Source organism: Hevea brasiliensis, chromosome 4, assembly GCF_030052815.1.
Source record: "Hevea brasiliensis isolate MT/VB/25A 57/8 chromosome 4, ASM3005281v1, whole genome shotgun sequence".
Lineage (NCBI taxonomy): Eukaryota > Viridiplantae > Streptophyta > Magnoliopsida > Malpighiales > Euphorbiaceae > Hevea > Hevea brasiliensis.
Window position 1 is genome coordinate 20,830,214 of NC_079496.1, and position 23,788 is coordinate 20,854,001.

General features: G+C 33.4%; 2 protein-coding genes across 2 annotated transcripts; one reads left to right on the forward strand and one right to left on the reverse strand.

Annotated features, from left to right (window-relative positions):
* Window positions 1-7,575: 7,575 nt before the first annotated feature.
* On the forward strand, window positions 7,576-12,129 carry LOC110633338 (bidirectional sugar transporter SWEET2). Its single transcript, XM_021781898.2, has 6 exons — window positions 7,576-7,888; window positions 9,158-9,194; window positions 9,322-9,538; window positions 9,645-9,803; window positions 9,991-10,110; window positions 11,876-12,129. The coding sequence occupies exons 1-6, from the start codon at window positions 7,828-7,830 to the stop codon at window positions 11,987-11,989; spliced, it is 708 nt and encodes a 235-aa protein (XP_021637590.2). The 5' UTR covers window positions 7,576-7,827; the 3' UTR covers window positions 11,990-12,129.
* A 1,911-nt stretch (window positions 12,130-14,040) lies between these two features.
* LOC110633349 (eukaryotic translation initiation factor 2 subunit alpha homolog) lies at window positions 14,041-21,680 on the reverse strand. Its single transcript, XM_021781918.2, has 7 exons — window positions 21,131-21,680; window positions 16,313-16,369; window positions 16,137-16,223; window positions 15,920-16,066; window positions 15,655-15,759; window positions 14,638-14,736; window positions 14,041-14,434 (listed from the first exon to the last, which is right to left on the reverse strand). Exons 1-7 carry the CDS (start codon window positions 21,512-21,514, stop codon window positions 14,279-14,281), a joined length of 1,035 nt encoding a protein of 344 aa, XP_021637610.2. The 5' UTR covers window positions 21,515-21,680; the 3' UTR covers window positions 14,041-14,278.
* Window positions 21,681-23,788: the final 2,108 nt, after the last annotated feature.

Here is a 23,788-nt window from a genome sequence, read left to right on the forward strand (position 1 = left end):
AAGATCTAGAGGTGAATTCTTCCAATTATAAGTTTGGGGGAGTATATTCAAGTTTTGGGCTTTGATTCTCTCACATCCTAGCTTCAAGAAAAGAGATAATATTCTTTTTTTCTTGATCTAATAGATAGATCTAAGAAAGTTGATTAGGGATTAGGTTTCTACAACTTCTATTTCATGTGATGTTGTGTTTAAGATGAGTTTTAGGAAGTTTATGCTTGTTAGGGTTAGGGCTTTGTGATTTTATGTTAGAATTGTATGTTTTGTTGTTAGATTAGTTATGTTTAAGTGTTATGAACCTTAAATGGAAAGTTTTCTTTGATGGGTTGAGAAAAATCCATGTTTATGTTATGTTGGGTTTGGAAAAAACCTAGGATTTGAGATTTTAGTTAATGTATGTGAGAATTAAGCATGATTTCAAGTTTTTTTATGCCCTAGAGATGTGTACAAGTGTTTGGTTTATATTTTGGAACTTTGAAATGAGTGTGTGGCTTTTGGGAAGTTTGAATCTACAAGTTTTTTACTTGACAATTCTGGAAATTCCCAAGTTCAACTGCCGAAAATCATAGTTTCGGTAGCTAAAGCATGCAGTTTCTTAGGAAAATCTGGAAATTTTCCAGGTTCGACAATCGAAGTCCCAAACTTTGGCAGCTGCAGTGGCTATGCCCAAAATGGGCATCTAGTGTTCTAAGGTTTGACAGCCGAAGCCCAAGACTATAGCAGCCAAACTTGGTTCTACCCACTTTATTTCTCCTTTGATTCCAAGGCTCCAAAACCTAATTTTATAATTCCCAAGGACCTACAATAAGATGTTTATTATGTGTATAGAGTTTTAGAGCATTGTATAACTCTCTAGAGTCCGATTTTATAGGATCGAGCTTGAGGGGCTCAGAAAATTAAAGATTCAAGGATAGCTACCATTTGAGAAACGAGGTTGATAAGCTACAAAAGGTGAGTAATTTTATCCTTAATAAATGTAAATTTCTTAAATTTAATTTCTGAAAATCCTCATGTATTAGGATGTATGTATCTAGAATATAAACATATTGCATATTTACATATTTGTTGTTAGTGCATTGATGAATGATGGATGACCCACTGACTTCCCAATGTTTTGACTACATTAGGTTATGTATGTTACATATCCATAAACTCTAAGGAGAGATCTTTGTGATGCCCTTGGTGCATGACACGGGTCATGTTTTAAGAGAAAGTCCTGAGGAACCTCTATATGAGTCAATCACATTGGATATATATGTTAAGCGAAAGTCTTGAGGAGCCTCTGTATGAGTTGGGCACATTAAATTTGGGGAGTCACTGTGACAAGTCCATCCCAAGTGAAATGTTTATGATGTGAAAACCCATTTGGATGAAGTATTACATATGTATGAAATGAATGATATAATTAATGTTGATTAGTTTACTCACTCAGCTTATGTAAGCTCACCCCTTTCCCCTAACCCCACGGGCAGGTTTGCAGGATTACAAGAGTTCTTTGGAGAAAGAGAAACAAGGGCAGCTTAAATTCTCTTCTTTATGTATGATGTATGGGTAGATGTACATGTAAAATATGAATTGATAGTACTATGCTGGTAATTATAGAAAATTAAAGTTATGTAATATTTTAAATATGAATAATGATGTTTATGATTATGTTAACTCTTTTGGGAGTATATATATACAAAACCATTACGCTTTATAGTTTTATGTAGAGGTTCAAATTGTGAACCACTTTTATGTTAAAGATGTTTATGTCTAGATGAGGAGACTAAAGTGTGATGGTTTGTCATACATTTGAGTGTTAATAATATAGGTGTTAAAGGCATGTTTACAGGTTTAGGCTTAATACGAGTTCCAATAGCCTTGAGTTAACTCAACCCCTAAAGCCAGTAACGGCCCCCATACTGGGTCATTACAAATATTTTTTATCAATTTGAGAATAATTGCTAAAATTGATTAAAAAATGAAAATAATTGGTTAATATTGATAATATAGAAAAATAATTAAATTATTTTTTTCAATTGTGACCCTCAATTAAGCTAATTGCTAAAACTGAAAAACTTGTAAAGATTTATTATTTTTTAGTCTTTTAGCTTTTTTTATATAAAATTTGGTAATTCATTAATATAAATTATAAAATATGTATAACATAATCTTTTCATAAAAGAAAAAAATACAAATATAGATAATTAAAATCTTCTGTTCAAAGATGATCTAGGTAGAGCAGAATAATCTTTTAGGTCATAATTAGTCCTTTTTTATTTTGGAAAATCAAAGAAAACTTTTATAATACTGTCCTTTTGGGAAGTTGTTGTCATCTCTGTAGATATTAAACAACTAAATTGTTAATGGGAAACATAAAAGATCATTAATCTTCAAAGTCTCCAATCAAAAGAATTTAACAATCCACATTTTTCAAACTACCAAACAGCCCATTCAAATATGGGCTTTTTTTCTAAATGGTGGCAAGCTAAACAAAAATTTACCAAAAGGGAGTGGGGAACAAAATATTTATGAAAAGGGGTAAAATTCACTGACTCAGATGACAAAGATGGGAGACTCTACTATGTATAACGTCCACTATACAAAAAATTTTAAAAATTACCATTTCTTTTGAAAAATCAAAAAAATATTAAAATATTAGTTGAACGCTACTCATGATAGCGTCTAGCTACACATGTCAGAGAACAGTAACTGGACGCTACTATGTCATGATGGTAATGAATTGGCCCGATGAAACCACCATGCGGCACTAGTATTGCTCCCCCTTGATGAATACTAGTCAGCCTTTCCAATAAGTTAGTCTAGCATAAATAGACTAACAAGGGTGACAAAATATGCCCAAGGTAAGACACTTGGCAATGGAAATGTGAAGGATGGTGTTGAGGCAAAGTGTGGGCAGAATTAACTAAGCACTTGTATTACTTTGGGAAAGAGAAGCTATACAAAGCTTTACAAGATGTACAAGGTTGCTATACAAAGGTTGCTATGTGAAGGGTTTCTCTATACACTTACTTGCATGTCCCAAAATGAATGCCCTAACACCTATTTATAGTTGTGCCACCTCCTTGGGGTTGTGGCTAGAAATGTGCTGGAGGCTTCTAGAGTCTTCTGGTGCTGGTTGGCTGATGATGGAGCATTCTGGAAGCCTCTTGCGTCTTCTGGGGCTTGCTAGCCCGTTCTAGGCCCTTCCAGTGGGCACTGGAGCATGCTGGGCGAGTCTGGTAGGCGCTGGAAGCCTCTAGAAGGCGCTGGGGTGCGCTGGAGCATGCTGGAAGGCTCTCGTAGGCTCTGGAGGGATTCGGCCCATGTAACCTCGTTTCGGGGCGCTGGTAGGCCTGCGGGCTCGTGCTGGCGCGCGTAACTCCCTCGCCCATGCTGCTGGCTATATGGCCACCCGATTGGCCTGTCCCTTGGGCAGGTTGTCCAGATCCTTCAATGGTGCGAAAAATTGGGGCGATTTGTGTGGGTAGCCTTCGGTAGGCGACATTCTCCCCCACCGAATCTAGCGACGTCCTCGGCGCTCGGCTATCTTCGTATGCGACAATTTTAGTAGCATCCATCTATTTGTACTAGCACTGTTTATTACTTAAAAATAAAGCCCCATATGTTTTGTCCTCAAAATTTGCTTCTTATTAAGCTTACATGAATGTATTCTCCGTATCTTCATCACTTGATAACACTAGCACTATGTTCGGAAATATAAATTTAAATATCAATAAATATAAATATATATGCTTAAGTTAATGTATGAGTTGTGTGAGGAGTCTAATTGTTGTTCTAATACGTGAAGAGTCCAGCATATGACTAAAAAAAATATGAATTTGATTTAATATTTTTAAAAGATATTAAAATTGAAAAAATTAATTGTTAATATTAATATGAAAATGGTAGATTTAAACATGTGTGAAATTTTATAAGAATTAAAATTATTTTAAATTATAAAATATATTGTAAAATTTTAAGTATAATTTTGTAATATTTTTGTGAATTTAAATTATTTAATGTTGTGAGATATCTGTTGTAACTTTGTAATATTTTGTGTAAAATATAATTTAGATGAAAATTAGCTATATTGTGAAATTAATTTTTAATATTTTATATTAATAAAAATTAAAATGAATTTTTTTAGTATTTTTAAAGGATATTAAAATTGTAAAAACAATTTAATTGTTAATATTAGTATGAAAATTGTAGATTTTGACATATATGAAATTTAATAAGCATTAAATTTTTTTTTAATTATAAAACATATTTTAAATTTTTAAGTATATTTTTTAAATATTTTCGTGAATTTAAATTATTTAATGTTGTGAAATATTTATTGTAACTTTGTAATATTTTGTGTGAAATATAATTTAGATTAAGATTAGCTATAGTGTGAAATTAATTTTTAATATTTTATGTTAATAAAAATAAAAATGAATTTTTTTTAATATTTTTAAAGGATACAAAAATTGAAAAAAATAATTGTTAAATATTAGTGTAAAAATTGTAGATTTTACATATATTAAATTTTATAAGCATTAAAATAATTTTGAATTATTGGGTAAAGAAAATTTTAAGTATAAAAAATATTTAAATTTTTAAGTATAATTTTTTTAATATTTTTGTGAATTTAAAAAAAATTATACTTAAAATTTTAAAATTTTTTTTATACTTAAAATATTTTAAATTTATATTTCGGAACATAGAGCCAATGTTATCAATTTGATAAGGATACAAAGAATGCATTTATATAAGCTTGATAAGAGGTAAATTTTGAGCACAAAATATCTGATGGAGCTTTATTTTTAAGTAATAAACAGTGTCAGTATAAGTAGCTGGACACTGCCCGTGGTATCCTCTAGTTACTGTTTTCTGACGAAGTGCAGGCAGACGCTATCATGAGTAGTGTCAAATTAATATTTTAATATTTTTTTGATTTTTCAAATGAAATGATAATTTTTTTTAAAATTTTTTTACATGGTGAATGTGATAGATTCTCCCACTTTTCTCTTCCAAGCAAATTTCACCCTTTTCTAATAAATATTTTGTTTCCACCCCTTTGTGTAAATTTTGTTTAGCTTGTCACCTTTTGGAAAGAAAAAAACCCTTCAAGTATTGCAAAAAAGTAAATCAAACACCATAAAGAGAGAAAATAAAATCCCAATAATAAGAATGATAGGGTTTCAATATTGAGGAGAAAATTTTTCAGATCTATTTTTAATTACACAATTTTAAGGAGAGAAACATAAATCTATGTATTTATTTTAAATCGATATAAAAAATAATAAAAAAAATAAAATAAAAAGAAAATCAATCCAGGGATAGATAAACTCATGGGTAACTACCAAGGAAGAGATATGAAAGAGAAAAAGAAAAAATAAAAAAGGAAAGAGAAGGGGAGGAGAGGAGAAAAGAGGAGAATTTCTTTAAGGTTTGTTTGAATGATGATGAAGAAAGGGTAAATAGAAGTAAAAGAAGATAAGTAGTTATGTATAACTATTTGGAAAATGATGAATTAATAAAGGTATAGATAAATAAGGATATGTCTTACACCCCTTAAATCTCAATTTTTTTACAAGGAGTGTGAGGAAGAATAAGGAAGAGAAGTGAGAGTCATTACTATTTTAATTTCTATACCATTTAAATTTATCATTCATTCGTCTTTTTCTAAAAATAAAAAATATATAATACCACTTTTTACTTTTTTATTAATTCACTTTTTTTTAAACTTTTTTTTTAATTTTTCTCACCCTTCTCCCTCCTTATCTTTTCTTTTTTTTTTCCTATTATTTACCCTTTTCTTTTCCATCCAAACAGACCCTAATCATTTATTATTAATTATTGTCTTTTAGCCTTTTTAAAAAGAATGAAATGGTCAAACTTTAAATCCCAAGCTTTCTATAATATGAAATAAACACTCAATGTATCTCTTCATTCACTGGCCAGCTAATAATTAATCCAATTAAGAGGAAGAGACGTATCTTCAACTCAAAATCAAATATATAAGTAATTTGACCATTTGGACAGCCTCTATTAATAAATGGATAAAATATGTCAATTTAATTTGCTCTCTCACTTTATCATTAAGGTGCAATTGATTGAAAATTGGAAAAGTTTAATCCCTTAAAATTGGTCAAACGAGTAAATTTTTTCCAAATTGCACAATAATTATCAAAAGTATGCAAGAAGTCAAACTTTTGGATGAAAAATTACATTATTATTTTTAAATAAATTATTATTTAATTATTAAAATTTTATAAAAGAAATTATTAAGTTTTTATATTTTTTAAATATTTTATTTAAAAAAATATTTTGGCTCCTAAAATTGTTGAATATTTATTGGATTTGTTAATTTTAGTTTTCAATTTTGAGGTGAGGTTGAGAGATAAAAAAAAAACAATTAATATTAATTGTTTATTTTAATTTTTAATTGGAGTTTTTTTTATAATTTTTTGTGATAAAAAAAATAGAGAATTGAAGGGGCAAAAGAGAAAGAGTATAAAGATAGAGAAAGGATCAATCTCTATCAGTGAATTTTAATTGATAGCTATTTTATTAATATAAAATTTATCTTGAGAATTAACTTTTTTTTAATTAAAAATAAATTAATTAATTAATAAGCTTATCAAAATATATTTTTATTACAAAAAGATTAGGAATAGAAAGAGTATCCCATCCCAGGTAAGGAAGAGCCTAAAACTTTAGGAGTTACGTATCATCAATTCATGAAGAAATTCAATAGCAATTAGTGGGATTTAAACTCTAAGATAAGGTATATTTGGAGCTAAATCTATAATTGTTGATCCATTTATTGTGAATTTTTTTTAACAAGGGGATTAAGAGAATAGAGATTTAAACTTGATTTATCAGGAGAATAATATGATTCGTGGATTAATTTTAAATCCTATTTTAAATAAATTGATCTAATTTATTAATTTTAAATTGTAACTAGTCATTTATTCATGTGTTATACGGATTATTTATTATTTTGATAATATAAATTTACATATATATTTATTTATATTTTTTATTTTTATAAATGTATTATAAAATTTTATTAATAATAAAATTTTTAATTAATTATAATTTTATTTTAAGCGTGGATGAATAAATAATTTGATTAATAATACCAGAAAAAAAAAAACAGAATAAATATTAATATCCTACTTTAATCTGAATTTTAAAAATTAAAATAATAAGTTGATTCTAGTGAATTTCAAATAAACATTATCTATATATTTTATTTTCTTATCAATCAATTTTTTATTAATTAATTTATATAAATTAATAAAAAATAATGATAATCAATTAATAAATTATATATTTTTAAATTAATTATTTAAATAAATATAATTCATTTGTAAGCTTAGGTTAAAGCTTGATTCAGCAAACTTTCATATTTTAAGATCAATTGCAGCGCAAGTGGAACCTTTATAAACATTATATTAATTAGTCGGTAGATGGAAAGTGGAAACAGAGGAATGGTGGATAAGAGGATGAGTCATCAGAAAGTCGAAGGAGAAAATCCAAGAAGAAATGAGTTTCAATGTTTGATCATCTAATCGAATGGACCCTACCCAAACTCCCCAGTTCTTTGTCTCTATTCTCCATATGCTGCATTTTTTTAAATGAGTTGCTTGCGCTAGTGCCAAAGCCTTCTTGCAATTTCCAAAAGCGAAGAGCCACCAAAAAGGCGACAAACAGAGAGAGACATTTTGGAGGGGTTGAAAAGGGGAGCTTTGTGTCTAAACAATTTGATAATTTCTGGATTGGCTTTAGTTTTGACTGGATTGGATTCAGATTGGTTTAGTTTTTGTTGGTTGGTTTTAAGGAATTGGATTGATGGTTGATTATATTCCAAATCCTACCTTGACTTTTTGTAAGGATGCAGCTGGAATCGCCGGTACTTTTCTCTATCTGAATATTTTCTGTTTCTGTTCTTGCTTTCTATTAAAAGTGCTCATTTACTCTTTTTTTCCTTTTGTCCCCCTCACCCCCCAATTAATCATTTGATTCTTGAGAACAACAGCCCCCATGATTGTACCTGGGTTTAAGTTCTGAGAAATCTCTCTCTCTCTCTCTCTCTCTCTCTCTCTCTCTCTCTCTCTCGTTTTTCAATTTAGTTCTTGTTTTTGCATAAGCTTTCTGATTCTTGGGTTCTCTTGGAAATCGAAAGAGGAGATTAGTTGTTGTTAAAGGAAATGTTAAACAAACCCATTCTTGCTCTTTTAGTGGACATTTTATTTTGGTAGTTTGGCAATTTGAAAGACTGGCTTTCCGTTCATTAGTCTCTGATTTTTTGCTGACACAGAAGCTATTTGGTTGGAATATTAGATTCCTTTCGTTCTTTTGATGACTATAATTGCATATCCTTTACCTTCAAAGTTTGCATTTCGGCTCTAAAACCATGGCCCAAGTTGGAAAATAATGAGCTAAAATTGGGAACCGTTTATATGTAAATATCTCGACTAAATATTACAAAAAGAAGGGCCCTTAATCCTTTACTGCTGTGCTTCTTTAGGATCACACCAATAAAAATTTGGTGTAATTTGGTTATCATACTATAAAGGTTGTCTTATGTCCTCAAGCAAAGTACTTTTGTGGTACTTTTTTTAATTTGTGTAATTATTGTTTTTGCTTGTTAGAGAACGTCACTTTTGGTATTATTACTAAACAATGCCATATTGATTGAGAATAATTATTATTCATAGCTTTCTGGAGTAATCTTGTAAATATAATGCATTATTCACAAGGGTGAGTTACCTATGTTTCATGAAGCGCCAAATTCCTCCACAAAATTTTGGAATGCTTCTTCTATGACGCTGACAAGTGCATAGATGTTCATAACAACAAATGTTGCTGTTGTCAACTGGTTGTTGCCTAAGTAGTTGAGTTCAGAAAGCATGAGTCATGTGAATTAATTGAATTTAGGAGTGGGAAAAAAATTCAATGCCTTTAAAAATAGAGTACAAGAATACATATATATATATATGTAATCTTTGGTTGCTATTTTTGTATTCATTAACGCTGTGGTCCCGTTTAGTTTCTTAGACTTCATATGTAAAAGCAATAGCTGGATCACTATTGAAGTGCAATTCCAGGGGTAGAGTGAATGTTGATTGCTATTATAAGGTATTTGTCTTCTGATGCTAACACTTGTTTGATATTGTAGGGAACATCTTTGCTTTTGGACTGTTTGTGTCACCCATGTAAGTATTTATACTGGGTACTTTGTTTCATATATCCTAAGACATTATAACAAGAAAAAAAAAAAGTAACTATAATTTGTAATTTATCACCTCACTAGCTTCTCTCTTTCTTTGTCAAAACTTTCAGACCCATATTCAGGAGAATTATCAGAAACAGATCAACGGAGCAATTCTCAGGGTTGCCATATATATATGCACTCTTGAACTGTTTGATTTGCGCTTGGTATGGCACACCCCTCATATCCATTGACAATGTAATGGTTATGACAGTCAATTCAATTGGTGCAGTTTTTCAGTTGGCTTACATAATCCTCTTTATAGTATATGCTGAGAAAGCCATAAAGGTCAGTTATCCCTTTAAATTTGCATTTCTAATTGCTGACTAATTTCTATTGGCCTTATATGCTGTTCTACTCTGTCATTCATTTTCATGTTCACTGTTACCTGCAGCTCAGGGTGTTCGGATTGCTGTTGGCAGTTTTTGTCCTATATGCAATCATAGTTGCAGGGAGCTTGCAAATTACTGATCGAAACATACGGTGGATCTCTGTTGGGTTATTGAGTTGTATATCTCTCATATCAATGTTTGCTTCCCCATTGTTTATAATTGTAAGTTAATCAAAAGCATTAGTTTTGCTATATATTGTTTATAATTGTAATTTAATCAAAAGCATTAATTTTGCTATATCCTTTTTGTTTTTGGGTTTACAGTTTTGCCATATCCTTTTGATGTACTGTTTCCTTGCATTGCACCAATTTCTAATCACTTTACTTTTATCTGACTGTGTCTTCTCAGAATTTGGTGATCCGAACAAAGAGTGTTGAGTTTATGCCATTCTATCTCTCTCTTTCCACTTTCTTGATGAGCACCTCATTCTTGCTGTATGGGATCTTGAATTTTGATGCCTTTGTATATGTAAGCTTCCTTTAGCACATTTACTTGCAACCCCTTTCTTACTTTTGTCAATCTTTTAACCTGTTGATGTGCAATTAAGGTGACCCTTATCATATAACTTGATTAGTCAAATGCATTCAGAAACCTCTGTATTATACTCAAATGTTCAATTGAACCTTTTATTTTATTCAATTCAATGCAGTTCTACTGTTAGAAGCAAATCGGCCCAATTTGTAAACAGTGTCCAAATGTAACGTACAAGTTTAAAAATAAATTGAGTCCAAATTCTGTTCATCTTATTCACCTGTGGACAGGCTTTTACTATACAGTTTGATTACAATTGAATATAGACCATGCAAATCTCTGCTTTTGTTTGTATCTTGATTTGCCAAAACCAAATTAGTGAAATTCGATTTTCAATCTTGATTTACTGATATCATCTCTGTCGCAAGACAAAGAAACAGTAGTTGCAAAATAAAAATCCTTCTTGCTATAAGTATTGTTGAAGATGATGGTGGCAATGGTTGAAGAGAATGATTGTTAGACATGTCAAAAAAGGAGGTTTTGATTGTAAGTAGGGAAAGAGAGAATGAGAGAGTTGAAATGGTTTGGTTGGTATATGACACTTATGCTTTAGGATCGTTAGATTCGGTAGAAAAGGGATTAAAACAGAGACAGAGTCTGAAGGTTGAAGAACGTCATAACAATATGTCTGGTTAGCCATCTTACCTCTGTTAGTGCACCATTACTGATTGAAACCGTTTGCTTCTAAAATAAAACTTATATATTGATTTGAATAAAATATAGAGAGCTCAATTGAACATTGAATTATAGTATAGAGCTCATAAATGTATTTGTCTTGACTTGATTTGAGTGTACTCAAAATTTTCTAGCTGCATTGTATGCTGTATGCTTAGTATCCCATCCTAAGATTATTTTTTGGATATTAAGGCTCTGTTTGTTTCACGAAAAATATTTTTTTGTATTTTTCATCGTTTGGGACACTCAGGAAAATGAATCAATAAAAAGTAGTTTTCTGATCAAATGGAAAATTAAGTCATTTTTAAGGAAAACGACTTCCTCTTCTCAAAAATAGAAAGTCATTTTCTAGAATTTGACAATCACATTAAAATGTGAAAATACCTATACATGTATGATATAAATACATACTATTAGTTTAATATTACAATCAAATAATGAAAAATATTTTTTAGAAAACAATTTTCATGAAAAACATTTTTCATGTACAAGTTATTTTCTGCGAAACAAGCGGAGTCTAAGCTGAATGGAATTTTGCTTGAGTTTGTGGTGGTAGTGGAAATATTTGGCAGAAGTTTCAAGGACTGGTTGACCACTGTATTCAGATTCAATATGGCTAGATGAAATTCAACCTGTTGCAAAGTAGGGGATGGGGCACTTATATATATATATATATATATATATATATATATATATATATATATATATATATATATATATATATTATAAGCTAGAGTAGTCTTTTCCTTTATCTTTTTATTTGTGATGTTGGGTATACTGGAGTTTAGGGTATTGAAACATTCTCTTTTGAATTTGTACATTCATTGATTTATTAATGAATTTAAGTTCTCCATTGACTGGCGACATAGGCACTGATGAAAGTGCTGAATCACATTCTAGTTTTTTCCTCTCTTTTTTCCTATATCGCCAAAACCGATTCCGGTTCTGTCAACCTTTATGTATTTGTATGTATAGTTTGTTTTATAGTTATCCACATGAAAATATGATCTTCTTGTTTGAATTTCAGGTCCCAAATGGCATAGGAAGTATTTTGGGAATCACACAATTGGCATTATACTTTCACTACAAAAAGAAATCCATGGAGAACTCCAAAGAACCTTTGATAGAGTCATATGCCTAAGGAGAAAGGGTAGCAAAAGGAGGTAATGCAAAAAGGTTGTCTTAAATCATTTTTTCACATGTGGAATTATGGTTCCGTTTACTGTGTGGAAAATTCTAATTTGTTTCATTTGAAATAAATCAGTTGTAAAAAAAAAAAATTTAATTGAATTCTCATACAATCATACAGTGGCTTTAATTGAATTGTCATACAATCATATAGCGGCTGATTTTTCCTACAAGAATAAGGTAACAAAATAATATCAGAATCCAAACATCAAGCTTATTTGATTTAATTATTTTAAAATTTTTTAATTAAATTTAATTTTTAATATTTTTAAATTAACTTATTTGAAAACCGCAGCTTAAATAGCTCACCTGCTGCCTGCTGGTGTATATTTTCCTTGCGCGATGATGTGAGAGAGTGATCGAGAAGCCGCCTTCTTTCATCGTAAAGAATAAGTCCGCTAAGCCTCCGCTACTCACATTTCACCCCCATAAGTATTGGTCTCTGCCGCACTGGTGACACCGAGTTATTGCTTTGCCACCCAACACGAGACTCGCAATCTTCTGACCCAAGAAGTGGCTATGGCGGTAGCAATGATCTCTCTCCCAAGCTCCCAACACTCGTCTCTTCCCACTTGTTTGCTTCGCTCCACCTCAGCGACTCACTCAGCGACTCAATCAACATCCTCCTTATTCTGACTCAGTTACTAGAATGGGGCTGATGATGAGTGGACCATGTAAAGGAGGGATCAGAAAAGCTGCTGGGTCTCGGTTATCCATTTGCTTTCTGTGGGCGTTCCTTTTAAGCATGGTTGCAGTGCATATCACAATGAGAACAAAGGCAGCGCATGCAAATAGGAGTGCTTTTTTGGGTTGAGGTCCCATGGCTGTAAGTTTCTATGTTCAGTGTGGGAAATTGAATCTGCTATAAGGGTATTGCATGGATTCCCGTGGGAGCCACCACCGGCTGGCTAGAGTTGAGGTTTAAGAGGGTAGCCATGTGGGAATCAGTTTTATGATGCCGTTGTGAGGATCTCAACGATTGAAGGCAATAAAGAAATCTCACGAGGGATATCAAGTTGCCATAAAATGTCTGAACAATGATAAATCGCACGTTCAACATCACACCACACTAACGAAAGTGTAGTGTGTCACATATATTTACATTTAAGCAACGAATTAATTAATTTATCATACACGATGAATACATTTAACCAATAAATAAATAATTGTTATATATTATAAATAAAAAAATTTAATTCAGTTAATCGAATAAAAATCTTCTTTTTAACAGTCAAAATTTAATTTCGTTAAAAATTAATTCATGCTTTAAAATTATGAATACACCAATTGAAAAAAATGTACCCTTAAAATTGTTAATAAAAACCTAGTTTGCGCACATAATTGCTACGCACACGTCTATTTTAATTTGATAAGATTTACCTTAATTGGAAATTTTATTTACAATTTAGTTTACGCATATGATCATAATTGAATAAAAATAATATTTTATTGCTAGCGAAAATAAAAAATTAATTTTCAATAATTATTATTTATATATAAAAAGAAGAAGAAGAAGAAGAAGTTCTCCCACTTTGGGCTCCAGTCAAAAACCAAAGGACGAAGGCACCCGACTCAAGAAAGCTAAGAAAAGAAGATGTGCAGAGGGCAGCGGACTCGAAACCCAGCACACCCAGAGGGCTGAAACATCCTCTACAGGGAGAGAATCACCCAAGAGCCCAATAATTACCTTACATTAGCTTATCTTGGGCCAATCATCTATTACTTTAAAATAACTAGAAATTTGATTCTTGTCTCCAAGTTCCAATTTCTAAGAAAGGATTTTCTAAAGGCTAGCACAATCATCTACAAGTAAACACGCCCATTGTCAACTTAATCAACATGGCATTCTCAGGTTTATAACACGAAGAACCGTGAGAGTAATCTGGTATATCATATTCCACCGTTCACTAGTATGTAACACTATGAACCTTCCAAGGTGTTCAGCAGTAAAAGCGTCTCACATTTGAAAATCTTAAGCCAAGATAATAGAAGCCAACACGCATGTAAAGAAATTAATCATTAAAAGACAAGGGCAATAACAATACAAACCAAGGGGAGGGAGAAAGACAATTATTGCACAATAGTATTAAGGTACCCTGTATGCTCCACTAAAACCTTCTCAATGATCCAGTATTTTGGAAAAAACAGCTCAACAATACAATATGCGCAATTAGTTTTTTACAACCGCCATAATGCTTGTTCAAAAATTTGGATTCAAACAAAAACATGTGACCATCTTTACTTACTCCATTATGCCAGGACCTGAGTTTTCCACATCAACATCTCCCATCCCTGTATCTTCTTCTTCTTCACTATCCTCATCACCACTAACCTCCTCATTGTCATTTCGTAGTTTAGCCATGTGCTCCGCAAGCAATTTATCATCTCGTTCACTCACCTAAAACAATGCACCAAGTCAGACAAGTCCCAAAAAGAAATTACGGATTACAAATAACAAACATGTAGTAATAATAATAATAATAATAATAATAATAATAATAATGAATTATTTGATTGAAATCCTTCATATATGTGTGTGTCTGTGTTCTGAAAGAACCAAAGTTCCACTAGGTATTTAAACAAATAGAAATAGACAATCACAGCTCTCGGTGGCTCCTTCACAACGAGCTTCCCCTTATGCTGCTCTATTGCCTCGGTGCAAGCAGCAATTGCCTTGTTAAGAACTGATATGCCTTGCTCCTAATAAACAATAGCAACAACAACACTTCGTCAGAAACATTGGCACGGCAAGCCACTTGCAATATCCCATAACTGCAGGAAAGTGGATAGCTAATAGCTTCAATACTTCAAATTTCGTAAGCAAACACAGTACAAGCATTAAACAGAATCGAGCAAAGATAAACAGGATTATCATCAAGGAACAGTGGCTGAGTTGACATCTGCCTTCAATGAAGAGATAAAGAAAACAGATAACAGTTCATATCAATTAGAAGATAGAAAGACTAGTTAATAAGAGTTCTTTTAATTCTTGCTACAGGATGTCAGGCTAATTAACCTGGCCAGTGGCCCAGTGCTAACTAGCATACATAGCAATTTACTTTTAAATAGGAAAAAACTATTTCATGACCTAGGCAGATTTGAAAACAGAAAATAAATTATTAAAAAATGTGAGGCAAAGAAGTTATTTGACTGTCCTTGACAGCCTAGCTAATCGCATCACGCCTTCAGCAGAATCAAAATAACATTATATGTGGTGATAGCGCAAGGGATGCAAAGTATACATAACCAGCACATCTGCATAAACAGAGTACGCTATAGAAAAAGAACTACAGTTAGTTTGACCGTGTGTCATAAGAGATCATATTGGAACTGCCAGGCATTTGCTGGCACTCCACTCTTAAAGCCAAGTAATGACTGCAGATAACAAAAAGTTAGGCAATAATATAATATTTCTGATTCCAGCATGTGCCAGTACAGGATTTTATACTTTCACTGGATCTCCACCTATGTTACTTAATTGAATTAAATATTTAACCACGTTAATGACACTTGCATAGGCTAAAGAAGACATATGCACAAAGCATGGCCAATCTAATAAAAACTCAACATTTTATAAGTAAAGAAGGCTTTCTATTTTTCAACAAGCAACAATCTAACCTTGTCTAGGGTTTGAGTGGTAAGGACATAAAGTGGAGGAGCAACCAGTTTTATTTTCACAGGACAATCTTTATTGCCTGCAGCTTCGGCTTTCCTCATTGCATCCTGTGAAGTAAATAAATAAACAGAACTTGTGAAACAGAATATTGCCTTGCAACTAAACAATAAATACACAATGAACAATAATTTCATGGTCAATTGAATGAATACAAACCAGAGAAAAGGAAATAGAGACCAAACAAAAAAGGAGGAAAGTAAATGTGACCTTAATGTGAAGAACCCCATCAAACTGGAAACATTTCATTTCAATATCAGCCCGAATCTTCAGTGGTTGTGGGGTCATTCTTCTCCTAATATTCTTCACCAAAGCTTCTTTGACTTCCTCTGACACAGCAGGCACTACCTTGGTTACCTATACAGAAACATAAAGCCTCAGTGATCAAAATCACAAGTGTCAAAAGATTTTAGTGAACAAATCTTACCTCCCGTCCATCAGGGCCAATTTCTTTAACCTCACGCGTGAGAGAATTCAAAACTGAATCAGGATCAGTTACAATGATTTTGAATGCCTGCAAATGAATCAGTTTAAGTCACCAAGATCAATTAAGAAGATTAACAAAAAATCCCACAAGGAAAAAAAAGTATAATAAATTCTCACCTCAAAAGCATGACCATATTTCCGGTACAAAGGCCATCCAATATGGATGTACAATTCCTGAGATAAGTAACTAAGTTGGTTAAACATATAATTGAAAGAATTCGAATACTTGATCATGAGAGACACATATCTCTGGCATTGATGAGATGACAGGATCTCAGGGAAGAAGTGTGTATGATTCCAACAAAAAAAAGGACAACATTCAACTAATCAAACATGCATAACGCATGCAAAAGCTATATAATTGTTTAGCATTTTAATACCTGTACAGTAAGCTTTAATTAGACATATGGCTAGTACCTTAAGAAATCCAAAGGAAATGTTTTAGATGACATATAAGCTCTTGGCTAGAATACGAACGAACATATATACTTGTTCTTGCTCTGTTTAATGAAGGATTTCAATACAATGTGTTAAATGATAGGGTAAAATTGTAATTGACATGCTCTTCAGAGATTTTATTTTATACTTGGCTTTTTTTACCCGTTAAACTAAAATACAAATAGCAATTACCTTTGTTGCATGAAATGTTCCTAAGTTTTTTTTGTAACAATTAAAAAATTGCAACAGTTACCCTAGTATGATCATAATTATTCAAACTCATAATATGCACAACTGCAAAAGCCACATGACAGTACTGAGAAACAATCACTAAATTCATACTGTCTTAATACAAAAGGAATGAAGGGAGAGAAAGTTTATTTTTTTTTTTAATGGAATTATAATCTAGCAATGAAGTTGCTGCCAATGAGCATGTTGTCAATGAAGATAAACTCAACTCAACTCAACTAAGCCTTTATCCCAAAAATTTGGGATCGGCTATATGGATTCACTTTTTCCACTCTGAACGATTTTGGGTTAAATCCTCAGAAATATGTAATGTTGTGAATGAAGATAAATGGAAATGAATTGTAAAAGCACATGAGCGCGGGCGCGCGCGTGTCTATATCTATACGAGAGTTGTTAGAGGCAGTAGCATTTTTCATTAGATTCTCTAGTTGAGCTAGAAGGTGGAGCTTCGCATAAACAAATGCATCAGTTGTAACATATCATCAAATGATGAAAATCCAGAAATTATCCCTCTCTTCTCTCCTCTCTCTGTGAATCCTTCCCTTTCTTCTAAAAATTCTTCCCCACTTTCCTCTATGGTCTTGTTAATCAATTGGGCCTTAACTTGCGACTCAGGTTAATGAGTTTAGGTCCCAACATCGTGGTATCAAAGCAGGCAGTTCTAGAGGAGACTATTGCTTCCATAGCAATAGCACGAAAATGCAAGAATGCTCTAACTAATGTATGAAATCAATGGATTAGAGGATGCAAGATCTCATGACAGATATCGAAGAGAATCTCAGAAAGCATGCTTAAAAATGGAAGATATGAAGCTTGAGAATCAGCAACAGAGAGATCAGAATCAGAAGAGAACTGAATAGAAACTGGAGCACTTGATGGAGATTATACATGTCACGGGTAAGAGTCGATCAACCCATACAATTCCTGTGATTAATCTCAAAAATGGCAACCCACTCCTAAACAGAAAGAAATTGGAGAAAGTAGTCATACTAGTAAGCTTTTCAAGAATAATTAGGAGTAAGAATTCCAAAAATGGAATTGCCTAATTTTGAAGGGGTGAATCCTAGATCATGGATCAAGTTTGTGACAAAAATACTTCCAGAACTATAGTATTCCTGAGGACCAAAAGGTTGAAATTGCAACTTTTCTTTTTGGAGAGCAAACAATTGGTTCCAAGGGTGGCAGATTCATCAAGAAGAAATCACATGGGAATTATTATTGAAGCTTACTTTATTGCAGGCTTCATCAGTGGCTTAAATCTCTCTCTCTCTCTCTCTCTCTCTCTCTCTCTCTCTGTTAGGGATATGGTGTATTCTAGAGGAAGCAAGAAAGTTCTGGAAGGATTACAATTGGTTGTCCAGCTCAGTCAATTTCTGTTGGAGTAATTTTCGGGAGGCATGTGAGGCAGCAGCTCCAAGTTCTATATAATTGAGTAGATAAATGAGGGGTGGGTATGAAATGGAAATTTGCATTTCTTTCCAGGTTAGTAAGCTTGGGGGCAGTTTGCATACTGCTGGGGTGTGAGGAAGATAGTTTGCATCTTGTTCCACCTGGATCCTTCAGGTTCTTTGAATAGAAGTCTCTTCTTCATCCTGCTACCATTTCTTGTTCTGTTTTCATTAGTTAAATTTCTGTTTTGTGATTCCTTACTCCATCAATTGGTCCGACCTGCCATCTCGAACCCCTCAGATCACAATCGAGAATTACATAGAATCGGTGGAGAGGAATCTTGCCTTGTTAGATGAAGGGTTCACTAAACTCTGCATGGACAATACCCAAATTTACTCAAAGCTCTCTGCAATAGAAAATCTCTTAACCACCATCATTTCCGGCAATGCAATGATCGATGTAGGCAACGTCATTACTGCATTTTCCCTTGGATGAAACCTCGTTACAAAGGGTTTGGCTAATCAAAGTCTTCAACTTGCCGCCAGTGAGGTTGATTGCCATATTAGGAAATTGGAATTTCCCTCTTTTGTCGGTTTTGACCCTCTGGGTTGGCTAGCGAATGCAAAGAAATATTTTGAAATTTGTGGCACTAATGATGATATGAAAATCTATAAGATTCTAGTTGGCATGGAGGGAACTGCCCTTGACTGGTTTCATGGGCTTCAGCATCAATTCCCTCATCTCTCATGGGAACACTCAAACCAGAATTCCTCTGACAATTTGTTGAAGCTACAAATAGCACTCCCTGGGAACATCTTGTGGATGTTAATCAGATGCACTCAAAAACGGAGTTGGTCGAAGGTTCCATCGCCAAAGCAACACAGGAACTGGAGTTTTCTGCTGCACCATGTCTACAGCACTCGACACCAAGATCGCAAAAGGACGCAAGGAAGAAAAATGGCACAAGAAATTTAACCAGTGGGAAGGACAGAGATTGTTTGCACGAGGAGAGGGCAAGAGCTTTATGTGCTTCTCTGTTCGGGAAGTGGCTGGAGAAGACGATGGAAAGAGTTGAGGTAGGGCTTGGGCCAAGCTCTGGGATCTCTAAGAGAGGCCTAGTTGTTTTTGATAGACAAAGACCCCTAGCTGACCCACTACACACCAGCCTTCAATATTTTAAAAGGCCTCCATCCCACCCACCAGACCCAGTCCAACCTACTCTGCGTTTACAATCAGTAGCAAGGCAGATTACTGAATCCAGATATCCTGCCTTGCAACGTGACCGAACTAAGCAATTTGTTGCCATCAATTCAGGAAGCAGTGTTGTCTCTGTTTCCACAAATTAGAATGGCGAGCAGATATCTCGGGAACTGAGAAGGTCAGGCTTCTTTAACTTTGACATCCACATATGAACCATGGATATTTCTGCAATTTAGTAGCCCTTCTATTATCGGACGTAGGTATATTAAGGTAATTTTCTGTGATTTGCGGTTTGAATTGTGGGAAATTCCCTTCGCAGTTCCATTCTCCATGGGTCTTGAGTCTGATTTGTGCACTTATGTCTTTTATCTGAGCTCTCTTATTACCCTTGCCTCTGTCCCCTTTTCACTATTTGAACTCCTTCACAACTCAATCTGCTTCGGTGCCAAATTCCTTGTACGATGTTGCTGGCATTATGTGTGGACAATCTGGGATTTCATTGTGGCAATTTTTCTTCCAACTTTGAAGGGGGATGCAATTATGAAAATTTGCATACAACAAATTTCTATTATCTCTGTTTATCATATCCACATACTTGCTTGGAAAGAGGATGAGATGATATGGATGCTCAACTGTGAACCTAGTTCAATGGAAGAACCTAAGAAAAATTTAACAGCAGCAATTCCAGAAGATGGGTTGTTAAGGGTCTGTTTTGTGCCATACAGGGAATGGGATGAATTCCATTGCAATCATACCCAAAGTGGTCTGCAAATATTTTCAGTCTTGCGTGAACCAATGGAGTTGCTACACAAACTACTACTTGCATTATTTCTCTTGTATTTGCACTACAGCCTTGAGGACAAGGCCAAATTTCAGGGGGTGGTATTGTTAGGGATATGGTGTATTCTAGAGGAAGCAAGAGAATTCTGGAAGGATTACAACTGGTTGTCCGGCTCAGCAAATTTCTGTTGGAGTAATTTTCAGGAGGCATGTGAGGCAGCAGCTCCAAGTTCTATATCATTGAGTAGAAGAGTGAGGGGTGGGTATGAAATGGAAATTTGCATTTCATTCCAGCTTAGTAAGCTTGGGGGCAGTTTGTATACTGCTGGGGTGTAAGGGAGATAGTTTGTATCTTGCTGCACCTGGATCCTTTGGGTTCTTTGAATAGAAGTCTCTTCTTCATTCTGCTACCATTTCTTGTTCTGTTTTCATTAGTTAAATTTCTGTTTTGTGATTCCTTACTCCATCACTCTCTCTCTCTCTCTCTCTCCCCTCTTGATTCCCTCTGTAACTCCTTCCCTTTCTTCTAATTCTTCCCCACTTTCCACTGTTTTCTTGTTAATCAACCAGACCTTAAGGTGAAAATGAACTTAATGAGTTCAGTTCCCAACAGAGTCATTCATACAAGTTCATTGATAAAAGAAATGAGTTCACAAGCTCTAAAACAATAGCTCCTAAAGTTTAGGTCAAAGTCAACATCAATCTTCCAGCAAACCTCAAAATTTCTAGTATTAAATTCGCCCAAATGCAAATGAAGAATAGCTAAAACCCTATTCAATTTCCCAGTAAAACTCAAAAACTTACGGAAACGAGCATCAGAATTCCAAAAAAATAAAATAAAATAAAATAACCCAAAATCTTAACAATAGTAAAAAGTACCTCTAAATCAATGCCCATAGTTTCAGCGACATGACGCATAATAGAGTGAACAAGCTTGCTTTTATTATACCTCTCCTCACAGGCTTGAATATCCTCCTCACTAACCCTCCTCTTGCTCAAGTCGATGTAGCCTTTCTCTTTATCGACACGGAGGACCATGACGGGCTCGATGCGGCCAACCTTGATCAAGCTACTAACGCTACGAATCCGACGGCGGGAGAGCTCAGAGAACAAAATCATGCCTTCGATGTTGTTGTACTCAAGCAGCGAAACGTATGCGCCCATGTCGGCGATGTTCTTCACCTGAATCATAACCGCCATGTCGACCTCCGGGTATTTGGCCTCGTACATCCGGCACTCGAGGTTTGGCGTGTGCGTTCCCATGATATTTTCTTTCTCCTTTTTCTAGCTAGAATTGGGATTTTCGCGAGAAAATTTTATGGTTGGCGATAAATTCTGAGTTAGGGTTTTAAGCAGAGCTGTAGAGCTCACTCAAGGTTGCAAATAGCCGATGCAAATTGGAAAAAGAAAGTGATCTGGGCCTTTTGCTTTTTCACGTGTACACTCTTCGGCCCAATCCCTACTGGACCTTTAACCTCTACCCGCGAGTTAAATCAAATAAAAAATAAATTAATTAATTTAATCTGATTTCAATAAAAAATATATATATATTCTTATTATTTTGCCCTTTGAGAAATAAAGTTATATTTAATGTGATGTAATCAAAATTATAATATAATTATAATTATATTATATTATTTAATAATAAAACAATAATACTCAACTAAGTTTTTATCTTAAAAAATTATTGGGATTAGATTCTCTTTTTTCACTCTAAATAATTTTGAGTTAAATCCTTCAAAATGTATAATACTTCTAAGTCATTTTGTACTGTTTTCTCCAAGTTAGTTTAGGTCTACCCCTTATTTTCTTTCTATCCTCTAACCCAATGTGCTCTACTTTTCTAACTGGAGCTTCCGTATATCTACACTTCACGTTACCAAACCACCTCAATCTCCCTTCTCTCAACTTATCTTTAATTTGCACCATTCCTACTTTTTCTCTAATACTCTCGTTACAAGACACATATGACTACTTTATTGCCCAACGCTCACTACCATATAACATGGCCGGTCTATAGCTGTACGTTAAAATTTTTCTTTCAATTTATTGAGAATCTTGTAATCACATAACACGTATCCACTTCAACCATCCTGCTTTAATCATATAACTAACATACTCCTCAGATCCTCCATCTACTTGAAGGATTGAGTCGAGATATTTAAAATGATTACTTATGGGCAATACCACTCTATCCAAACTAATTCCTTCTCTATCACCAATTCAACTTTCACTAAACTTCAATGCAAATATTATGTCTTCGTTTTACTTAACTTAAAGTGCTTTGACTCTAGAATATTTCTCTAGAGCTCTAATTTTCTATTGATTCCTTCTCACGTCTCATATTTAAAATAATATAATAATCATTACATATAAAAATTGATATAATCGTAATTATTTGTTTTAATTTTTTTTATTGATTATCAATACTATCACAACTATTACTATTCGGCCACCACCGTTATTATCATCACTACTCCTACTCTGTCATCACTACTATCACTATCAATACTACTATAACTACCACCATCTTGCTACCACCAATGCTAACACCATCACTTGATCACCTTTAATTATCGTTGTTGCCACCAACACTGCCACTCGACTACCAATCGCTACAACTATTATTACTTTTTTATTAATATTGTAAATAAATTAAATATTAAAATAAAAATTATCATTACATCACATTACTTATATTTTTATTTTACAATCAAATAGAGAAATGTAATGATAAATATATTACATGATGTTATAATTTTAATTACATTACATTAAACTCTACTAAACGTAATGTCAATACCACATCAATTTTATTTTTTCAATTTCATACTTAGCACTATGCTTGGTTGATAAATATAGTTAAAACCGTCATTTACTATTGAGTGATATTCATGTCAATCCCACATCAATAATTTTAATATCATTATTTATATTATCATCAAAATGCAAAAAATTAAAAGCATAGGTTTCAATTTGGAAAGAAAAAAGCAAGCCTTGAATTAAAAAAAAAAAAAAAGAAAAACCTAAATGCTACCAGCACGAAAATACAATGTATTTAACTTATTTTACAAATTAATACAAAATTATTTTAAAATAAAGGTGTTTAAAAAAATCATCATGTGTTATAAATTTAGAAAATGACTTACAAAATTATTAAGTACTATCATTAAGCAAGGTGGCAGCAAGTCCGTATTCTTTGCTTTGGATTTATATGGGTGACTTTAATGGTTTACTTTCATCCGATGATAATTTGATTAATGGGTTTGGAAGTTCCCACTATGGTATTCTCAATGATTTGCCTTATGGCCGTGTGTGCTATAGAGCTAATCATGTGAATCAGATGTTAGAAATTGAAAATCAAGATATTTGATATATGGGCTTATGCGAGCTTGCCAGATAGGGAGAGACTGGCCTGAGGGCCTTGACTAAGGGGGACCTAGGTGCCGCACGGGGCTAGAACTCCCATCCCGTGACATAGCTCGTGGGGGTCTTTACATCCTGTTAATTTGATTAATGGGTTCAAGGAGAGTGGAA